General features: G+C 39.1%; 1 protein-coding gene across 1 annotated transcript in view; it reads left to right on the top strand.

Moving 5' to 3' along the window:
• The window catches only part of PDE11A (phosphodiesterase 11A), a 142,857-nt gene that overhangs the window by 48,533 nt on the left and 72,171 nt on the right, over positions 1 to 22,153 (top strand). Inside the window, exons 3-6 of the mRNA XM_063340503.1 lie at positions 9,956 to 10,045; positions 12,159 to 12,299; positions 15,914 to 15,978; positions 21,487 to 21,622. Of these exons, the coding sequence (XP_063196573.1) occupies positions 9,956 to 10,045; positions 12,159 to 12,299; positions 15,914 to 15,978; positions 21,487 to 21,622 (432 nt within the window). The remainder of the gene's footprint in view (positions 1 to 9,955; positions 10,046 to 12,158; positions 12,300 to 15,913; positions 15,979 to 21,486; positions 21,623 to 22,153) is intronic.

Genomic DNA, 22,153 nt, shown 5'->3' with positions numbered 1-22,153 from the left:
GGATCTCGCTTGTGTGAGAAAACTTGCTTCACTTCCTCCCCCACCCCCCCGGGTTGAACAGAAGCAACCCTTTCTGTGCACTTTGGACTAACGTTGTAAACAGTGGGCAGTCAGGGCAGCTAAGCTTATTCATACCAGGCACAATTTGACTTGGGAAATCTGGTTGGTTTATGTGTTAGATTCAGGCTTTTGTATTCCGGTTGGAGTTTCAGTTAGAAAGAAGGAGTTTTACCCGTGCGGCTTTAGTCAGGCAAGAACATGCACCTTGGTGAAAGTGGAGCTAAGCCTAAGGATCAGGCCACTGCAATAAGCTCTTCCAGATACATTATCTGTCTGTTAAACAAAGTCCAATATGAAAAAAGGTTACTGCTCAAGGAACTTTTTTTTTTTTTTCCCAAAAATCACAAAACAACTTTTGAAGTGTACAAGAGAAGAACCTGAATAGAAACTTAGTAATATCACTGTGATCTCAATGTGGACTGTTATATATAGATGAGCTAAATTCTTTTTTGGTTAAACTGCATGCAGTATTTATGCAACAGCAGGATTAAGTTTCACTCCTGACTCATAGCGACATATCCAGTTCTGGGCTTCCCAGTACAAGAGAGATATGGACATACTGGACAGACTCCAACGAAGGTACACAAAGATGATTAAGGGACTGGAGCATCTCCCCTATGAGGGAAGGCTGAGGGAGTTGGGACTGTTTAGCAGAGAAGAGAATGCTCCTGGGGGTGTCTCATCAGTGTGTATAAATAGGTGATGGGATGTTGCAAAAAGGATGTAGCCAGGCTCTTCTCAGTGGTGCCCAGTGACAGGACAAGAGGCAGTGGGCACAAACTTATACACAGGAAATTCTGTCTGAACATTGGGAAACACTTTTTTTACTGTGAGAGTGACCAAGCACTGGCACAGACTGCCCAGAGAGGTTGTGAAGTCTTCATCCTTGGAGATATTCAAAAGGTGCGCAGTCCTGAGCAACCAGCTCTAGGTTGTCATGCTTGAGCAGGGGGTTGGACCAGATGACTTCCAGAGGTCCCTGCCAGCCTCAACCAGTTTGTGATTCTGATTCTGTGCATGCACTCTGGCTCTGAAGACAAGATTTAATTTGTGCAAAAAAGGAAAGAAGACCATTCAGTTATGGCTAAGCCAAGAATTAGTAGAAATAGTTTTCAGTTTGTGTACTCTAATACTTAAAGACTGCAGCAAGAAGTATATGAATAAATCTAGTTTTCATCATTGACAGTAATTGGGACTTGGTAAACGAGTTGTAAGTAGAATTATGACTTGAAGATGACATTTGCAATGTATGGATGCATATGGAATTTATTCTTGGTTTCAGTAGCATTCAGTTAGCATGGTCAGTTATTATGGGTAGTATCTGCCAGAGATCAGAAATGTGGTACAATTTGAAATGGTAAAACTGAAGCCTGCAATTGTGTTGTTGGAAAAATCAACTTTGAAGTGATGCCTATTAATTCTCCTGTGCCAATTTAAAGTTCTGATCTGCAACTCTTTTTATTTTTTTTTTTTCCTTTTAGCATTGATAGTATCAGTCTTCACTGCTCTCACTTTGCAGTGCCAATACAAAGATCTTCCTGTCTCATGCAGCGGCACAAAGCTTTTATAATAGTGTCTTTGGGTAGGCTGGGTCCACTGATTCAGGCACAGTGGGAACCAGGAGCTTTTCCAAAATTTTGACAAAATCTTCGTGACCTTCTTCCTCCCCTCAGATAAATCAGTTAATCTTTCTTTGACTCAGTTTTGCTGTCTCTAGAAAAAATAAAACCACCTAGAACATGATATTGCTGCTGTAAAATTTTGCTCATGGTCTGCCAAAGTGCTTTGATATACTGAGATTTAAGGCACTGCAGAACTGCCTGCCTTACCCAATGGCTGTGGGCTCCCGTGCCTGGGGACTGGCCTCTAGTGGCTCATCTTCAAACAGGAGAGAGCAGCCAGGCAATAATACCCCCTCTTGGTCTCTCTGGAAAACGTTACAGAGGTAAAGTGTCCTCTGTGAACCCTCTCAGCTTGACTTTTATTAAGGTCGTGATATAATTTGGTTGCGTCAAAGATGACTGACGTTCAGCCTTTGAAGGAGAGAAAGTTAATTGGTGGGTAGGAGTTGTGGGTTTGAGGACATTCATGACCTTCTGTAATGCTGCTCATTCATGTTATTTCAGATGAACTAATAAAAGCTGCCTGGCACTTCTTTGTGAGACTTTTTCTACAAAGGGTAGTGCCCTGCCAACTTCCAGAAAGAATGAATGGAAAGACTAGACTTGATAAAGAACCGTCCTCTGTAATTGTCTGGTTGATTTAATTGCCTTCTAAACTGCAGGTGGTCACACAGACATGGTGCATACCTCCACCATCCAGATTTGAGAGTCCTCAGTGGCCCTCGTAGTGAGGAATCTCCATGGCTTTCAACCTGCTTATAACATAATAGCATGTTGGTTTACTGGTTTAATTGCATTACTTTAACTTTGCAGCCCTTGCTTGGGCTGTCTGCAAGGTGACTTTTCCTTGCTTTCAAGCTTGATGTGCATTTACTGAACCCACAGGACTAAGTGCTGAATGCCTGGCGTTGGGTTTACCTGTGCTAACACTGCCCTGGTGATACTCTTGGTGTCACTGCTTTTTTGTCTTTGACTGCTACCCCTACTCTTCCTCAGTTCATGCATTTCTCACTTTAATAGAACCACTGTTGTTCCTTGTGTAACTTTTCTCCTCCTTTTGTCCTTGCTTTTACTGATGGAAATGCTGGCTTAGTATCACATGTTGAAAAATTGGTGGCAGTTTGAAGTTTTTGCTGGGACAGGGCTTATTACTGCGCATCACTGATTCAGGTGTGTGTAAAATAAGGAGAAATTTCCTGTGAAAATAGCTGGATTTTTGTCTGTATGAGATCAGAAGACTGGATCCGAGAATAGTACCCATTTTACGTATATTTAAATTATTTTTGGCTTTCTAGTCTTTAGCAGAAATGTTTTCCTATTTCAGATTTATTTGGAGCAACAGCATTTAAAATGAATGCTCTGTGGAAATTTACAGTACAATTTATTGTCCTTCCCACTTTATACCAAATGCTAAATTCAATGCAGAGTTAAAATGCTTAAGTATGTCTTATAGAATACTGCTAAAATACGTTTAATAGCCACTGCCAATGATTTTGTGTGTATGTCAGAATAATTCAGCATGGCTTGTTTAGATTTTTTTGAACTTCAGCTCCTGTTAGTGGTGGCAGATAGGAATAATGTTTAGCTGAAAAGTGACTAGGACAAGAAACCTCCAAATATCTGCCAGAAAAATGAAATAGGATTAGTAGAGGTATATAGTTCTGACTGTATAAACAGTTTTACAAGTGTATTCTTGAAATCAAATTCAATGTGTGTATTTGTTTTCCCAGTTTAAAGATTTTAGGTGTGTAGCAGAAAAGGGAGAAGATGGGTTTTGTGCTGTCGCAACTGGGAGGGTGGTGATGGGGGCTGAGGCTGAGCCTGTTTAAGCTGCACTTCTGCCCTTTCCTGCCCCTTGATCCTGCCTGCGATAGTCTCCCAGTGCCATGGCTTGTGAGGACAGTGACCTACATAGGAATCGGGTTTTAAAACTGTAGTAAGTCTGCTCCTACAGGAGATGTGTTGTAATCTGTCTGGTGACGCAGTTACCTAGTTTGAATGTGTGCCGCTAATTATACGAGCCAGCCAAGCACAGAGTCAGTGCTGAAGAAATGCTCCCGTGGTCCTTTTCAGGCTGTTTACAGCCACCAAAAGCTTCCATACTTAGATAGTCAGCTTTATAGGACAGAGGCGCTGCCATATGTTTGTGAGCATTAGGGCATTTTTATGGTACTGCATAAATAATAACCACATGCAAATGGCACTAAAAAAAAGAAGATGGAGGCAATAGAAAATTCACCCAGGAGCCTCCGCAGCTTCACTGATATAAGCGGGAGCAATGTCCCCTATTTGTATGCCCATTATTCATAGGGTGTCTCTACCAAGCAATTTTTCTGTCCATGGGTTGGAAAAATAATTTTGGAAAATATTTCTGAGAATTGCAGACCTAGGTGAGAATCCGATTTTAACAGAGGTGTAGATAGCCAGACACTGCACCGCTGGCAGAAGGTAATGGAGTTTGGATCAATGCTTGGGCTTAACCATTTTGCTGTTGATTTTGGTTTAACATTTTCAGGATTCAGTAGAATATTTCATTCTCTGAGCCTATTTTTAACACTTTAGGAAGTGTTTCAAAGGGCAGCTGGCTTCCCTGACTTGGTTTTATGTCCACAAAACATTTATAACTTTAAACTGTAGCAAAAACATTTACTTTAAAAGGATTTTTTTTTTTCTTTTTCTAGGAAGCCTGTTCCCCCCCCCGGTTTACCAAGCAAGCTGTGTAAAGAGAGCTTAGAAGTGGCCACTAAAGAAAACAGTTGAACCAGACAAGCATTTGCTGAGAGCTTAACCTGGAGTTTGTGCCAGGTTGGGTACACAAGCCTTACTGAGAGGCATCTTTCTTCTATCAGACATCAAAATTGTTTTCTTTTGTGACCACAGGCAAGAAGGGGGATGCTTGGAGTGTGTCAGAAGCCATGAGATAGACTGTATCTATCAGATAGTTATGGCAGCGGGTGCTCTGTGAGGATGCTTAGTGCAGGCGAAACTGCATGCGGGGGAGGCAGGGTAAATGTCATTGCATTTAGCTGAAGTTGAACTCAGGGCTGCTTTCCAGCCAGCAAGTGTGAAGCTAGCGTTTTACCTCTGCAGTGTGCTGCCATTGCAGCACTGGCTGGTTTTCACAATTAGCTAATAACTTTCTGCATTGCAGATCTGCATGCATGCAGCTTCGTTGTCTATATTGTTACCGGTTGTAAAAAAAAAAAAAAAAAAAAAAAAAAAGAGAGAGAGAGCGAGCAGAAGACATGTTAAGATCTGCAGATATGATCACCTATATTCCTAAACAGGGTAAGAAAAGTAACATTTCATACTGTTTTGTGGCTGACGTGGAGTTTGTGCTATTTGTGAGGGTAAAATAACACTGAGGTTAGGATACTAAAGGCTTTAATACCTTCTCATGAAGAGAACATTTCAAAACTTATTTCCCATGAGACACCCAATTCTAGAAAATAGCCTTCTTTTGAATTTCTAAAGTAAGAGCTTTTCTTGGGTAGCCAGGGAAGGGTTTGCAGGCTCCATTAGGACCACCATCCCCAGGCTGTGCGATGAAGGGCAAAGTGGGATCTCTTGAGGACAGGCATTGTCAGAAAGAGCTTGGCCAGAGGCCATCTGCTACCTGTTTCTGATGGTAAAAAAATTTATATCATGTGTGCAGCTATTGTGAAACCCAAGCCCAGATCATGAGAGAAACCATTAACTTAATTTTAGCAGTTCAGAGGAACACTGATAAACATCCTATTACTTATGTATTCTTACTATGTCTCAGCATCTATGAGAAGCCAGATGAAACAAAAATGTGTCCCATCTCAAGACACTGTGATGCTGTAGTGCAGGTGTCCGAATGCTGATGTGTCCAGACAACTATGCAACCAAGTATAGAACTTTTGGCCTATAAAACTGTGATAATGAAGAGAAAACATATGGAAGACTGCCCTCCGAAATTCTGAGCGAGAACCGGTGTGCTTCATCTGGATTTCAGAACTGATGCCATAAAAAAACCCAATGAAACAAGCACAGGTTGCAGTTTTCTTGTCCTAGCAGTTAATATTGCAGAATTTGGGAATGCTTTGTACTTCCAAATACCAAGCTGCTGCTTCAGTTCTTATTGTGGATTTAAAGGTCTAACTTCGGGCATATAAGTTTGGAGATGTGTGGAGATACTAAAGCAATGGGAATATATCCTCCTGTGGGAAGGAAAAAGTAGCTATGGTCGGGGCAGTCATTTGATGTTACTGGCATAGTTTTGCAGAAAAGATATACCATCTTCAGGACCTAGCTGAAAATGTAAGTTGTTGCATAATTGAACATTAAAGCTTCTGGTACTCATCCTGTTCATTCCCTTGGTAGTTGTGTTTTAATACTCCTAACAAAAAATAATCCCATAATGAAATAATAGAATTTAGAAAGGAAGATATTGAACTGGTGCCCGTTACTTCAGTTTCTTTTCATAGAAGGTTTCCTGCCCTGACAAAATACTAAACAGTTTGTAAGTGAGCACAAGCTTTCCAGCTTTTGTAGGCTGCTGTGGATTTGTGAGGTGAGTGTAGTTCCTACCCAAAGATGGGATACTTGTTGGAGGGTTAGCTATGAGAAACTGAGTCAGATTACCTGGACCCTGACTGCTCAAGTAATTCACAATATAATCTTGTTAACCTGCAGTTATTGTATCTGAATGCCTTACAGTTGGCACGAAAAAAATATTAGTCTCTTCCAACATCTCAGCAGGTTCCTTAGATTAGTTTATTATTCAGACTGAACATCATTTTTATAAAATATACTATTACATAGTCACTGATTTGTTTGTTAATATGCCACAAAGTACTGTGATGAATCATTACAACTAATATTATTTGCCAAAATAAATTAATGAAGTATATCTGTTAAACCTATGGGGTTTTGTTATATTCCGTTTATTTGCTTTCTTAGGAAATGTCTTCATTTAATAAATCTGCAGGCTCTCTTCCTGTCATTGGTTCAAAATAGAGGCGGAAGGAAATTTTCTTTCAGATACGCTCCATTTTGCTTCAAAATTTTATTTTATTTTTTTAAAATGACCTTCAGTATAGCAAAACAAAATTATTTTATGTCCTTCAGAAGAGTGTGTTAGCTCTTTTTCCATAAGTTTTGCACCAATATTTTGTGCATTGGTGCAATGGAAACATGTTGCATAGTCAACCTTTGGACTGGGTGTCACTGGTTCTTTTACAGGTTCCAGCATCAGGTTGGCTTCACTGTGTAATGAAACTGGTAAAACCTGCACAGACATTGGCTGGTAGAGGCAAGCTCTCCTGGCCCGTTCAGTGCTGCAGGAAGGACAGCAGTCAGGGAAAAAGAAAACAGCTCTTCCTTAAACAAGATCTTGTCTCACCAATGCAAATTAAAATAACCATGTCATTTATCCGAGTCCTTTCCTGTCATGTGCTGCTTAACAGTGTGTCTATGATCAACCTTTCAATACTTCGTCCTTTCAATGCAATTTAGTCTTCTGCCCAATTTGCTTGCTGTTACCAAAAGTCAGTACTGTATTACTGAAGCATATCCATGATGGAGAATTAAGATAGTAAAATATTGTCTGTGCTTTATGCTCATTATAAGTTACATCCTTCTGTTTAAGGAGAAATAGCAGTTATCAGCAGGAATAGAAATAGAATTACAGTGCATTATGGTTCAGTGATGTGATATGTTTTTACATTGGAGCACCAGAGGATTAGTGATTATATACCTATCACTTAAAAGGAGGAAAAAAGGATGTGCTTTGGTGGCATATGCCATTTCCTCAACTCTTTGTGTTCTCTTTGGAGGGAAAATACCTCAAGTGAATCTGGCATAACAATACCAGCTCCTTACAGTATGTGGTTCAGACAGATAAGAGTTGAGTATTATGCTACTCAATATTTGTATGGAGTGTCTGCACGTCAACATGCTGGAGGTGCTTGTGAAGCAGTCTTGAGTACTGCAGATCTAAATTTGAAATTCAAAATCAGAATGTGATTACTGCTTTCTACTCCATTCTGCATTTTGGTTGAAAAAAAAACTTATTTAAAATTAAGTTACCACTAGAAATGTCTTTATTCTTTGTTTATTTGGTTCTGTATTACAATTTGCCAAAAGTGGTTTGGGCAGCAGTCACTGTTATCGTTAAGAAAGTAGAAGAGAGGAATGACAGTAGGCTTTTGTTTGTCAATTTTTCTTAGGTAAACAGGGATCATTGATTTATCTGTTATTACAGAGTGGTTCCTCTCTACCTGGTGCTTGGGGGTTTATTTTTTCTTCTTCGTAGCTGTGGATGTTTATTAATTTCTTCTACTGATTCTCTTAAACAGCTTGGTGTCTCTCAGTTGCACTGCAACTTACACAGTTAGTTTGAGTGGTGAAAATAATGATGTAAGTCAACAGCTTTCCAGACTCTTGACTTTTCATAAACCAGTGTTTTATTGATGTTAATTTCTATATAGAATTACAGTCTTGGAATTTTGGTTTTGGAGAGCAGTGTTTTTCAATATTGCAAAATGTTATTTTCGTGCTAAGAAAGACATCTTTGCTAGCTGGTTTTGTGATGGCTGAAGATTCATAAACTTTTGGGAATAGAGGTTCCAATGTGGGGTCAATAAATACTAGTATTTACTTATTTTTATTAATTAAAATTTATCCAGTCTCACTCTAATATTCATAATTGCACAAAAGGTGAGATTTTTCTCAGGTTAAAGTTTTTCTGCTCTGCATCTCTTACTTGGCTATGATATTTAGTATTACAAGAAAATATAGATAGGTTTTTTTGTTTCATTTTGTAATTAAAATCTAAACTGAAATATGCAGAATTATCTCAGAGAGCTTCTTGCAAAAAAAAAAAATGAACCCCTCTTTGCTATTTGTTACAGTCTTACTTTATTTTTCATTTCATCTACTGTTGCCTGCAGATCTGGTGTGATAGTTGGATAGTTTAATTACTGCCTCTCTGAAAAGATGAGTGTTTGTAGCGTCTGAAGTATGTAATTTTCCTTTAGATGGAACAGTGATGGGAAGAGGACAAAAATAAAGCTTTTGCAAATTAGCGGTATAGGTGTATTTGTGTAGACACTGGGGTGTTTAAGGAAGATGAAGTAGAACAGCAGTTGCTGCTGTTTTGTTTCTTCTGGATGCTTACAATTTTTGGTGTGTTTTTCCTCAAACAGTCTCAATAGCCTGCGTCCCTGGGTTAGCAGTAATTTTCTAATTAAATAGAATTTCAAAGACAAATGACACATTCTCAATGCCAAAACTTGTCGCAGAAAGAATTGCTTACAGTGGATCTCCCAGTTGACGGACCAGGGAGAGGAAATATTGGCTGCTGCAGTATTCTTTTGGCTCTGTAAACAGCAGAGTGCCCCAGCTCTCACTGGCTTGGCAAATGTTAAGGCTATTCAGCACCTATAAAATTTACTTAATGTCTCGGACCTAAACTTTGGAACCACTCAGCAATGGCAGTATGTTACAGATTTGTTATCAGTATGTGGCATAAATATCCTAATATTATTGGACTTGGATCCGTTGTCATCCTTGTGAAAGTGCCAGTCATACAGGTATTCAAGTATTTGTCCAGTCTAGTTATTCATTTCACGCAGAGCCAGCCTAAAGTATGCCTAAACTCATAGCCAGCCCAAAGTAGCCTTGTGCAACTCAAAATATTTTCCCAGTCCCTCTTGTCCAATCTTTCTTAATGTATGATGATGCATTAAGGCCCAGTTTCTCAAGCATGTTCTTTAACCTTTTTTTTTTCTTTTTCCTTTGTTGAGAAGGCAGTCAGCTTTCTGACTAACAGTTTTGGATCAATGTACTCTGTTCCACTGTGCTGGTGTTCTCTGAAATCTGCATCCTCTAGAAATCAGCAGGAATGTGACTCAAGTCTGCTTCTTGAGCTTAGGACAAAGAAAGCAATCCAGAAAAATAAAGACTACGTTTTCTAGGGAAGCTGTACTGTCGACAGTAATTTAATGTGGTTGGCAGACATTTGATAGACTTGAGAATCTGCAGTTTTCTAGACAAGTTATAGGGGACCCTCACTGCTGGGACCTATGAACCTCAAATGCATTTGTTCTTCCCTACCCATTTGATCTCTGTTCCGCCCATTTTATGTGCCTTGTCCATGATGGTTTTGTTTCGTATTTAGTGTTCTGCTGAAGAGTGAGAGAGCTGAGACCCTCCTGGGACGTCACCTAAGTTTAGGTCTCTTTGCTAGTAACATGAGTGTCTAATTGCAGTTGTTTTTAATGACTGAGTTTCTTTTGATATATTAGGTGATGCAGATGTATCTCCCATTCTGTGGGATTGCCATATCCAATGCCCAGCTATTTGCAGCTTCAAGGAAGGAATATGACAGAAGCAGGGTAAGTAGGAAATGTATATTGGACCAATATCAAACCTTTGTTTTTTGTTCCTTTGGATTCCAGCTATGCATATGTGTTTGCGAAGCAGACAGTTTTAACTATGTTTTATTTCAAAAAAATGCATTTTCGACAGATCACTATCTTGACTGAGGCGGCAAGCGGAGAGCGTGGGAGGGAAATACGCTCGTGATGGTGGTTGTTGTTTCCTGATGTCAGTTCCATGTTTCGTAGTGCTGAAACAATTGCGTTTGTCACACAGACGGTGCAGGAGAGTGTTACTCTGGCAGAGATTCAAACTCTCATGAAATTCCAGCAATATCAAACGTTTGCCATCCTGAATTTGTAATATTCAATTCATGTGCAAATAATGTGGATATATCTTTATAAAAGTAAGCAAGAAGAAAACCTGTATGTGAAGGGTTTTGACAGCATGTGTCTGCATAGATATATTACTCACTCATGATTGCTGATGCCATACACGAGTTGGGACAGGAGGCTCCTAAGAAGTGAAAATAATGCTGAGCTCACCATATCATTTACTCCTCAGAGAGGTCTTTATAGTTTTTAAGAAAGAAAATGGTAATTTTGAGGGATTTTGATAATTGTTGGCTTTTTTTTTAAATCACCTTTCCCGCAATGATGGGAAGTGGTACTTCTGTTATCGTGGATCACAGCTGCAAAGCTTCAATAGAAATAGCAGTGGTGCTGAACCTACTCTTGCTTCACAAAGCAGGGGAAACTACAGTGGGTGGGTCTGTGTAAGTACTGACATTTGTGTATTCAGGATTTTGGTGCTTTTCATGTATGGAAACTAATGCTTTCCAATACTTTGAAAACTAACACTAGCCCTTTCTAATGGTGTATGTATTTAAGAGTCATGAACCATCTGAGCTTGTCTTCTGTTCAGGTCTGACTACAGACCACTATATTTTGGGGTGGAGATGTGGAAGAGACTTGGGGGAAAAGAAAAGATTTTCTGAAAAAGATTTTTTTCTTTGTTTAGTGTTCGAACAAAATAATTGTTTGACTGCATAAAGACTGAAAATTTGCTACAGATTCCCAGCCTGCAGGGAACAATGACAGACTTTTGAAGAGTTGGCATTTAATCTTCTGAGGGAGGCATTCAGCAGAAAAATATTAGGGTCATTCTCATTCTTCATTAAAAAATGGTAAATTCTGGTGGTTGGACACATCAGGATATTGGACTAGAGATACAAATTCTCTGTTTCTTCTTGCCTCTTCAGCCATGCGTGGCATAACAAATATGCCATTTGACAAGTACATGGGGGCCTGTACTCAATTGCATTTCTGACCTGTTGGTGGTCTTTAGCTTTGCCTAGTCCATGGCTGAAATTAGTTGGCAAGTAACACATGATGAACAAGCCCATACTTTGCCTTCCCAATCAAACTGGGCACCAAATGGTGGCAACTTCCAGTGACTGTGACCAGCATTTTGCTGATAACCACTGCGTGCTTACCTATATGGATGTTCTTTAGTGCTGGTGCCCTAAACCAGAATAAAGGAAAAAGCACATTTCTTTCGACCCATGGTAAGAAAGAACACAGCCTTTTATTTTTAAAGTTGATGAAATGAGAGGGGAAGTCCTTCATTTTAAAACATTGTATTTTACAGACATGTTGTTAGTGGTAAAGACTGGATCAGAGTGCTATTGCAATATGGAAGTATTGATGTGGCTTTTTCTTTACAGCTTTGAACATGCAAAATGGGTAATAAATGAATAAAATGGAGTTGAAATACACCAGCAAATTCAATGTAACAAATCAAGTAACTCAATCCATACTATGTACTTGGAGAGTTGCATTACAGCCATTGTTTCATTTTTTGGACCACAGTGAAATAGTTTGAAAGATCCCCATTGTTTGCTAAGAGTTGGATTGTGCCCAGTTATGAGCTAAGAAATACTTAACTTCTTTCTCTACAGATACCCCCACCCCTATTCTGTTGCCATAATCATTAAGAACTTCATTTGAATGAAGATTTCAATGGATCACTCATATTAGAATCAGTCCCAGAGATTATGCCTCCTTTGCAGTGCTCCATGAATTTATTAATTCTACAACCAATACAAGAGTTTTCTGTCCTTGTACGTAGGCTTTACTGGAAGTAGTGAATGACCTCTTTGAGGAACAGACTGACTTAGAGAAAATTGTCAAGAAAATTATGCATCGGGCTCAGACTCTGCTGAAGTGTGAACGGTGCTCAGTGTTACTTCTGGAAGATATCGAATCACCAGTAAGTATGGCTGTGCATTCTGTGGAGAGGCTAATATTTGAGTGGTGGAACAGCTGCTTTTATTGTGGTGAAGCTGCTTCATATCATATGTGAGTACCGGACAGCAAGTATTCTTCCATCACGTCATTCTTAAATGTAAGTTAAGTACAAGTTTAATCTTTATCAACGCCACTGTTGTGGTTTAAACCCCAGTAGGCGCCACACAGCCGCTCACTCATTTCCCTACCCGAGTGGGGATGGGAATGGAATCGGAAGGGTAAAAGTGTGAAAACTCATGGGTTGAGATAAAGACGGGTCAGTAGGTAAAACAAAAGCTGTGTGTGCAAGCAAAGCAAAATAAGGAATTCATATGCTCCTTTCAGTCAGCAGGCAGTTGTTCTGTCATTTCCAGGAAAGGAGGGCTTCATCACATGTAGCAGTTACTTGGGAAGACAAATGCCGTAACTGAAAGTGCCCCGCTTCCTGCTCCTTCCCGCAGCTTTTATTGCTGAGCATGATGTCATATGGTATGGAATAGCTCTTTGGTCAGCTGGGGTCAGCTGTCCCGGCTGTGTTCCTTCCCAAGCTATTGTGCACACCCCAATCTGTTCACTGGGGTGGCAGAGTGAGAAACAGAGAAGGCCTTGACGCTATGTAAGTATTGTTCAGCAATAATGAAAACATCCCTGTGTTATCAATGCTGTTTTCATCACAAATCTAAAACGTGTCACCATACAAGCTATACTATGAAGAAAATTAACTCTATCCCAGCCAAAACCAGTATAGACACTTTTTCAAATGGAAACTGAAAGGTACATTTATGATTCCTTCCGGTCATTTGAAGGCATTGAATGGGATGTCTGTAAGTTGCTGATAGATCTATCAGTGGTGTGATCCAGCTGATACGCTGTGATTCCCAGTTGTCTGTGTGATGGAATTAGTGCTTACCACAGAACAGCTAGGACAGCTTAACTGAGAAGCAAGGGGCTCCTGTGGTCTGCTTAAAAAAGAAAAATGACCTGATTTTTTTATCAAATATTTATTTGCTCAGTTCCTTTCTTTCATAGTATATCCACTAGAAGGAAAGAAAAATCCTGTCTGTAGCTTCATTTACATTTACCTGGAATTTCTGACCTTCCTAACATTTTCAGGCTAATGGCTTATGGAAGGGGTGGTGCTTGCAAGCAGTCTCAGAACCAGAACAGTTGCATCATCAACCAAATCTTTAATGCTCATTTTTAGAACTAACCTTTTCTGTATACGTTCCAATAACTAATTATCAGACATCTTTGATATTTCTACAGTGTTCATACTTTTACATCTGTTACTGTTGTTTAACTGTAGCAAACAAATACTTATGTAGTTTCTATTCTAGTATGTAACGTGTTACATCTTTAGCCTACTGGTCCCTCAGAAATAACAGATAAAAATAAACTCATCAAGACATTAACTGATCATCCTGTGTATTCAGCAACTCAGTGGGCTTTACAATAATCTAATCAGTGTTTTCACAGTATTCATCCTGAACTTTTCATGAATGTTTTTTTTGTGAAATCTGGCATTTTAATGTGGAAGAACAGCAAGACACTAAGAGCTGAACCTGCAACATGGAGTTTTCTCAGCTACTTTTGGTGGCCGCTACTCCATGGGATTTGTTAGTTCGTGACAGTTTTCCACTCACTCTAGCTGTTGGCAGGGGTATGTTTGGGAGTAGCTATGATTGCACATTTTAACAAGTTTCCTTAATGCTTTGCAAAACAAATAATGAGAACTGGTCTCTGTTCCTAAATGATGAAAATGCTTTGAAAAGATAAGTCCTCTTGTTATTCTGACCTAGTAATTTTTCCCTGAGGGAACTGAAAATGCATTGGAAAAGATACCTTTGCATACAAACGTCTAGATGGTCATGTACATGTTCTTGTGATAGGAAGAAGCTTTTGCATTGAGCAGGTGAAGTGGAAAATATGACTTTCAGCATTACTGAAGTATGTTTTTTACCATGGCTCTGTCCACTCCACTGAGGTATAATTATGTCATTGTTGAGCTAAACAGATGGACATAAGCTATGTGAACGTATTTGTCAAAGGTTGGATTTCATGCACAGTTTTGACAGGGGCTTTCACTGGGACTTTTTAGTACCGCTATTCGTAGGGTGTGAGAGCCTCTTCAGAAATGTTTAACGTTTTAATTACTATTGTTATTGGTAGTAAAATAAGTGACTGCCTTTATACTGGTAGCTCTCCTCAGTGTTTTCAGGCTATTCAACACAAACTGTCCTCCTTTCTACTAATTTAGAAGTAGTTGAAGAATAAAAATGTTGCTTGTAATATCATTCTTTCTTCTATCAAAGTATCCAAGTATCTTTGGATTCACTGACTCTGTAATTGATTATTTGTTGCAGGGCTGTGACAAGTCTAAATGATTATCAGAGACAGAATTATAAGTCTGTGTGTATGGGAGAAAAAAAAACCCATTATTTTCTTTCCTGGAGGAAAGATATGATTCTCATTTCATTTAAACTAATAGAAATTAAGTACTTTCAGTGTGGCATGCACTAAATTACACTAGCATTCATAAAAGCAAGATTGAGGTTTGTATTTCATTTATGTATATTCTGTTATAGAATTTTAATATTTCTAGTTCATTTTCTCTTCTAGATCCCCCCCACTGATTTTATAATTACAAGATACGATTCTACTATATTCTTATGAAATGACACTATGTTTGCAATTATAATATGATTTTTATTTTTCACAGAACAGTACGTTGTGTTAGTAGCAGGCTATGGGTGGCATTGTTCACTTAATTTTTCTGCTCTAGGTACTATTTCTCCCTTTGAGCATGAAGGGTTTTTTCGCAAACACAGGGAATGAATTCTCATTCCTCTAGACCAAATTCTGAGATGTGGACAACCCAAGGTATTCAATTAAGCCTAAACTTTTTCTAAACAGTCATAAATCTTAAGTTAATTTTGAGTGGGAGAATAGCATCTTGCCACACACGTGATTATTTTTACAAGTGGCAAAACAGTTATTTTCCTGATTTCCCCCTATTTCGGGGGGTTAACCTGTATGTCAAAATACATCTCCATAAAGTAACTCAATGTTAAGCCATCTCTAAAATATTGTAATTTGTACACTGTGTGAAAAGCTATAATATACAACTGAAGTGGAAGATGGGGACGCATACTAGCATCCAAAAACATTACCTGTGTTCTCCGTCACAGTAGCCACTCTTAAAATGTTTCACTTACGTGCTGTTGGCACATATGTTTAAGGAAAATTTGTCGGGTTTAGTAGCGCAAATGGGTCTTCCTGTTTATATTCCTGTATTAAAAAAAACCTGAAGTTTGGGTAAAGCTCCATAATTCACGTTCCAAAGCCTTTTGAAGGGAGGCATATACTGGTGCAGAAAATAGTTTCATAAAGGAATCTAAAGATATTGTTTGTTACTTAACTGTGCACAGTGTGTGTTTTAAACATGAATTCTTCGCTGTGGGAATACAAATTGAATTTTTATTCTAAGACCATTGGATAAAAATATGTTCTAAGTATGGGAATCCTACATTACTATTCTTTTCTTTACATATTTATTCATCTTAATAACAATTTTAAGTTACTTTTTTTTTGTGGCAGGTGGTGAAATTTACAAAATCCTTTGAGTTGTTATCTCCAAAATGCAGTGCTGACACTGACAACAGGTTAGTGCTCATGTCTTCTGTGGTAATGGATTACTTTATTTTTCACATAGTTTTAAATTTGCTTGATCATACTTTTATTTTCTCATGGACCTTTGGGAACTTTGATTTTGAAGAGTGTGAGCCTACAGTTTTCACTCACACAAGACTCCTGCTTGCTTCAAATGGAGACTTGAATAAATATATGTGCCTATATTTTTAAATATATGTGTATATATATGCACTAACATTGTATCAGTGTCTCAGAGAAGAAACCAGGAGATAACTGGTGACTTTTTATTGGTGAACTTGTGGAGAATGCACAAATGTTGTTTTGTGTAGTTAATACTGAAGTAAAAATTACAAAATTATTTTAGATTGTTTGTTGATCTCTTCCAAAATGCCTCCTTACAGTTGTGCTGAAAGGTTTCCAGTAAAATTTCATTTCTGCTCTTGTCGTCAAGTTGGAAAGCCTAAAACCTCAGAGAACATGTATTTCCTAGAAATAGTGTTCCCGTGACTCAATCTTGTTTGGGAGACCAGTCAAAATGGAAGTATGTTTTGCTTAGTAGAGTCTGTATTTAGACATTGATAAAGGGCTAATTGTAAGTAGTAATAGAAAGAGCTTTTTGTCCATGTGGGGCTACTGTAGTGATCCCTGCAAGATAATACAACTGGTAAAAGTTCACATAAAATGTCCTACATACCAAACGAGTGGATGAAGAGTCAGGGCTATCGTGAGAAGATTTCTCCCATCTTTCAGGGCCCAAACTCAGTGATTATCATACACATTTTATGCAAATCAATTCACACTGATTCTGAATTAGAATTTTCCGTATCAAATGGCTGCCATAACGCTAAACCTAGCCAACTTGCTATTCATAGCTTAGGAAACTTGAAGATTGCTTTGTGCTTTGCCATATTTAACCCCTTTAAGCAGCTTTTAAAAACATTTTTGGGTAATTTGCCTTCTTCCTTGCTATATTTCTTCACCTCCAGTGTGGTAAGAAGCTACCACTTTATTAAGGTGAGCGTGCATGTTGTACTCCAGACTATGATGGGTCATAATTCTTAATGCTTTTATGGATTGATCTCACAACATTACAAAAATGGGCATTGTTATTTTTAAGATGTGCAAGCTGGACAGCAGAGTCCAGGGCCACACAGAAAGACGGATAGAAGCTACATCTCTTCCTTGCCCTGTCCGCTAGTAGAGAGATAGGAATGGCAAGACAAATGTAAAAGGAAAACAAGGGATGAAAAATAGGACGGTTTAAATATGAATAAATAAACTGCTGATTCATCTGGGAATTACAAGTTACTGGTTTTGACAAAGAGCTTCAGAGTAGCAGTTGGTCTTTCCTAGGTCAATTAAATGGGTGAAAATACATTCCTTTTGTTCAGGGACAGGAGTATGAATCAAGGGATGTGGTTGTTATTCCTGTTTTTCTCAAACTTGATCTGCTGCCAGATTAGTCAAAACAATGTAGAGTGGTGTCAAGATAACCAAGCTGGCTCATTTCTTGTTACCATAGTTATATTAGCATGTTACCAAAAAGCAATTTGTAGTAGCCTGCTCTGCATGTAGTCAAGTCAAGATTATTTTAACTTCATTCTAAGACATGAATAAATACATGCAACCTGGTAGCTAGTCTTTGTAAGATTTATAAAGATGCATTTCTGTGCATCTTAATATAAAGATTTATTGCTTTTTCTTTCATTTTTCATCTAGTGGAGAGTGAAGTTGGTTTTAGAGAGACCAAGGTTAGACTGGCAGATATGATGTCACTTTTGGATCTAGCACAGGCACAGCTTGAGTTATTGGCACTATAGTGGGAAAATAAAGGTTATTTAGGATACAGAACAATGCCGGGAGCCCTTGACATTTGAGAATTTTTCTAGTGAGTTTTGCCCTTTTCATTCTACATTCTGCAGCTGTAACTGATGTGAAGTCATGAGACGTTTCATGGGGGAGGGGGGGAGGCAAGATGAGTTTCTTCATCATTACACCAGTGAAGATAAATATTATTTCTTTGAAATTTTAGTGGAAGTCCAAAGAGATTATAGGCTGAGAACAATTCCAGTTATCAGTTTTATCTGAAGGAGTGAGAAACTCCAAGGACAATATAACTTTTCATGTCCTAACCTACTTTCTCACACAGTTTAGAAAAAACTGGCTTTTCTTTTGCCCTTCTTACATCTGGCAAATAGCAGTTCACCTGTTTAGTCCCTAAATATTATAGTGAATACTTATATCTTTTTTCTTTGCTTTGGTTGTAAAGAAATACCTTGCAATACCACCCTTGCATTTATCTGTTTGGTTTGCAGTTTTCCAGCACACACCATGATCAATTTTGTTTATTATCCATAATGGCACACTGATGGTCTTTTTTTTTGCCAGTCATTTTGTTCTTGTACGAGTTTGCCAAGTCGCCTAAATTTTCCCTCTCTTTGAAGAATTATATAAATCCTAGAAGCCTCGAGGGTTCAGTTCTGATGTAGTATTCTGGATGAATGTGAGCCCGAGGGAAGGTGCTGTGGGCTGTATCTTTCCTGCACAGAAGAAGTCACCTTGGCAAATGATGTAGCTGAGATTACAGCTCTCTGACCCGAGGACCAGTGGTAGTGGAAAGGTCAGCTGCCTGAGCCAGAGTGCAGGTTGTGTGGGAGAAAACAGCTTTGTTCCCTCCCAGTTGGGCTGGTACACAGAAAGTGCTGAAGTCCCTGCTGCCGCTGTTGCTCCACTGCTGTCCCTGGAATGGTGCGCCCTCTGGTATCACCTCTGGGGGTGCTGGTGGACGAGAAGCTCAACATGAGCTGGCAATGCGCACTTGCAGCCCAGAAAGCCAACCGCATCCTGGGCTGCATCAAAAGAAGTAGGGTCAGCAGGTTGAGGGAGGCAATTCCGCCCCTCTGCTCTGCTCTGGTGAGACCCGACCTGGTGTACTGTGTCCAAGTCTGGAGTCCTCAGCACAAGGACGTGGACCTGTTGGAACGGGTTCAGTGGAGGGCCACAAAGATGATCAGAGGGCTGGAGCACCTCTGCTGTGAGGACAGGCTGAGAGAGTTGGGGCTGTTCAGCCTGGAGAAGAGAAGGCTCTGGGGAGACCTTATAGCAGCCTTCCAGTACCTGAAGGGGGCTACAGGAAGGATGGGGAGGGACCCTTGGTCAGGAAGTGTAACGATAGGACGAGGGGTAACAGTTTCAAACTGAAGGAGGGGAGATTTACGTTGGATATTAGAAAGAAATTCTTTACTGTGAGTGTGGTGGAACAGGTTGCCCAGGGAGGTTGTGGATGCCCCATCCCTGGAGGTGTTCAAGGCCAGGCTGGATGGGGCTTTGAGCAACCTGGTCTAGTGGGACGTGTCCCTGCCCAGGGCAGGGGGGTTATGACTAGATGACCTTTAAGGTCCCTTCCAGCCCGAACCGTTCTATGATTCTATGATCACCTCATTCCCTGCAGTATTTTTATGCTTCTTAAGGAATGTTTTTGCCCTTCCAGTCCTAGCAAGGGCTGGAAGGATTCATGTAACCGTTTAAAGAGGATTGAAGGTACCGATGATTTTGGCTGTACCGCTTCCCTACTGTACTTTCTGGCATCCCTGTCAGGGGGGCTTTGGGGAAGATAGCAAGGCAAGCAGCTGCGTAAGGGGAGCCTGCAGCACTGCTTGGTGCTCTTGAGCTGGGTTTACTCTCCTGCCTGGCATGCGGTGCTCCTGCTAGTGTGTGGGCAAGACAGGGAGATGGTGGCTAGCAGCTGCCTGCATCAGTCCAGCAGGACTTACTCACAGCTTTCCACAGTCTGGAGAAAATTGTTGCTTGTGATTTTTAGAGTAGTTTCTTAGTGCTCTGAGCTGATGAGGATGGAGAGCGAGCCAGCTGGCTGTGATTTGCATCAGAATTAATCATTGATATTTCCTCCTAGTGGAAGTCGAGTGCCTCTTTTCCAGAGTGTAGTTGTAAAGCACTTGCTAGGAATGGAGACAACATAGTAGAACATACTTTTAAAACTTCTTCCTGAATTATATCTTGTTTCTTTTAGTTGAATTCATTTGCTGCTTAAAATGCATGGCACCCATAATCCAGTCCCGATTTAAAGTGTCTTATATTATAATGATAATATCGTCCAGATTTTTAAGGTATGAACTGGAAGCTATGCATTTGAAATTAGATTCTTATCCTTTAAGGTATTTTTTTATGGTTCTCAAATATTGATGTCCTGAAATAAATTTCAAATTATAAATGTGAATATTCTACTTAGCTCAAAAAACATTATATTTCTGTAAAGGTTCCTGTCAGAGTATACGCATAACACTTATTATAGTCTCTCAAAATTCTTACCCAAATGAAAATTGATACACTTAGGTTTATTTGTGTAAATCATTATTATTATCTTTACTTATAGCCTTTTAAGAACATTGAGTTTTTCTTTGAAACGAGTGACTGACTTGAATTAGTCTCCAGAAAATCAATAAAGCCAACAAAAATCAATCCTTTCACTTTGATTAGGTCTTCCAAGCATTTTACTGTGCAGCCTTCTTTCATTCATGTGCATTGCTTTAAAGCTTCAAGCTAATGTAGTCTTTTCCATGGCTGCTCAGAGTGACTTTTTTCTAAGTAGTGTTTCTCAGGTGTTACAAATTGATCAATTTTCTTCTCAGAACTAAGAAAACAAGCATTTGTTTATTCATACATGAATAGCTGCGCCTTGCCAATGTCAAAAACCTGTCTGCAATAAGTCAATGAGAACTTTCTTGCTGATTAGGTGAGGTATAAGGTGAGGACTTTAAGGTCTGTATAGATACTGAGTTTTCTGGAGAAGCCGTGGTGGAGTGTGGTGCATTGAGCCCATAATTCTAGTGTCTTATGTTCACTTGCTGACAGCTCTCTAACCCCTCAGGAGTTGGGGCAGAAGCTTAGCCAGGGGGAAAAAAAAAAGGAGAGAGTCATGTATTGTATGTCTATTTGGATCCACCTGCTGCAACACTTACATAATTGATTTTAAGACTTACTTCATGATCCCTTCTTCAGCTACTCAGGTCTGGCATTTCAGACCAAAATTTTTAAAAATGACATTTCCCTTGACAGGAAAATTATGGGAAGTATGGATTAAAATTACCTCAAATTATTATACTAATTTGACAAATTAAAATCTTAAAATTATATAATTTCAGGTAGCTCTACAAAAAGTATTATTTAGAACTTGTTGCTTTTGAGCAGACCTGTATCCCACAGAAACTTGGAATATAATCCCACTCTTGACTCATATGTAAATGCATTTCATTATTAAATGCTGTATTTACTTTACCTGGAAGACCAATGCTATTTTCAATAGAAAGAATTGTGTAAAAGAGAGAGTTTTTGATGTACCATTTGAATAAATACCAAATTATTGTAGCACAGATAATGCTTAGTAACCATGAATAATTGTGAGTAGTTCTGCTGTTCCTATGAATATGCCTGTAAGACATGCTGGACTTCCAAGCAAAGTTGACTGTGTTCTTTTCTTCCCTTGTTATGCCTTTTGATAGTTTCAAAGACAGCGTGGAGAAATCATCATCTTACTCCGACTGGCTAATAAATAATAGCATTGCTGAACTTGTAGCTTCCACAGGTCTCCCAGTGAACATCAGTGACGCCTATCAGGATCCTCGCTTTGATGCTGAAGTAAGAGAATTTTAGAAATCTAAATATACATCACATTTTTGGCATTGCAACTAGATATAACACAATTTTATCGTTATATACAAGTGGCTGTAACACGTGAATATTTATTTTTAATTCTTTTCACTATCCAGTATGTCCTCCTCCTGATCTGCTGGTGTTGACATGACTTTATACAGTAAACACAGGTCACTGAATTAGTGTATGACTGTAGGCAGTTACTTAAGTCTGTTCATGGTTCTTTTTTTTTTCTTCTATTTATAAGTGATACCTTCCTCTATCACGTGCTTTGATATTTATGCAAACTGATTTTTATTGCTGAAGATTCTGCTGTTGGTGTTCAGTGTTAGCAGCATCATTGTTGCTAGCCGTTAGGGTGACTGGAACTGTACACACACAGAGCATAAACAGGACCGGTATCTAGAGAGACAAATGTTGTTTGTGATCTAACTTAGACAACTAACCTTTTAATTTACACAAATAAAATATACACACTGGATTAGTTATTTCTCCAAGATACGTATCACTCCTAAT

The sequence above is a fragment of the Chroicocephalus ridibundus genome, chromosome 7 (assembly GCF_963924245.1).
Source record: "Chroicocephalus ridibundus chromosome 7, bChrRid1.1, whole genome shotgun sequence".
NCBI classification, from domain to species: domain Eukaryota; kingdom Metazoa; phylum Chordata; class Aves; order Charadriiformes; family Laridae; genus Chroicocephalus; species Chroicocephalus ridibundus.
This window is presented reverse-complemented; position numbering and strand designations above follow the sequence as displayed.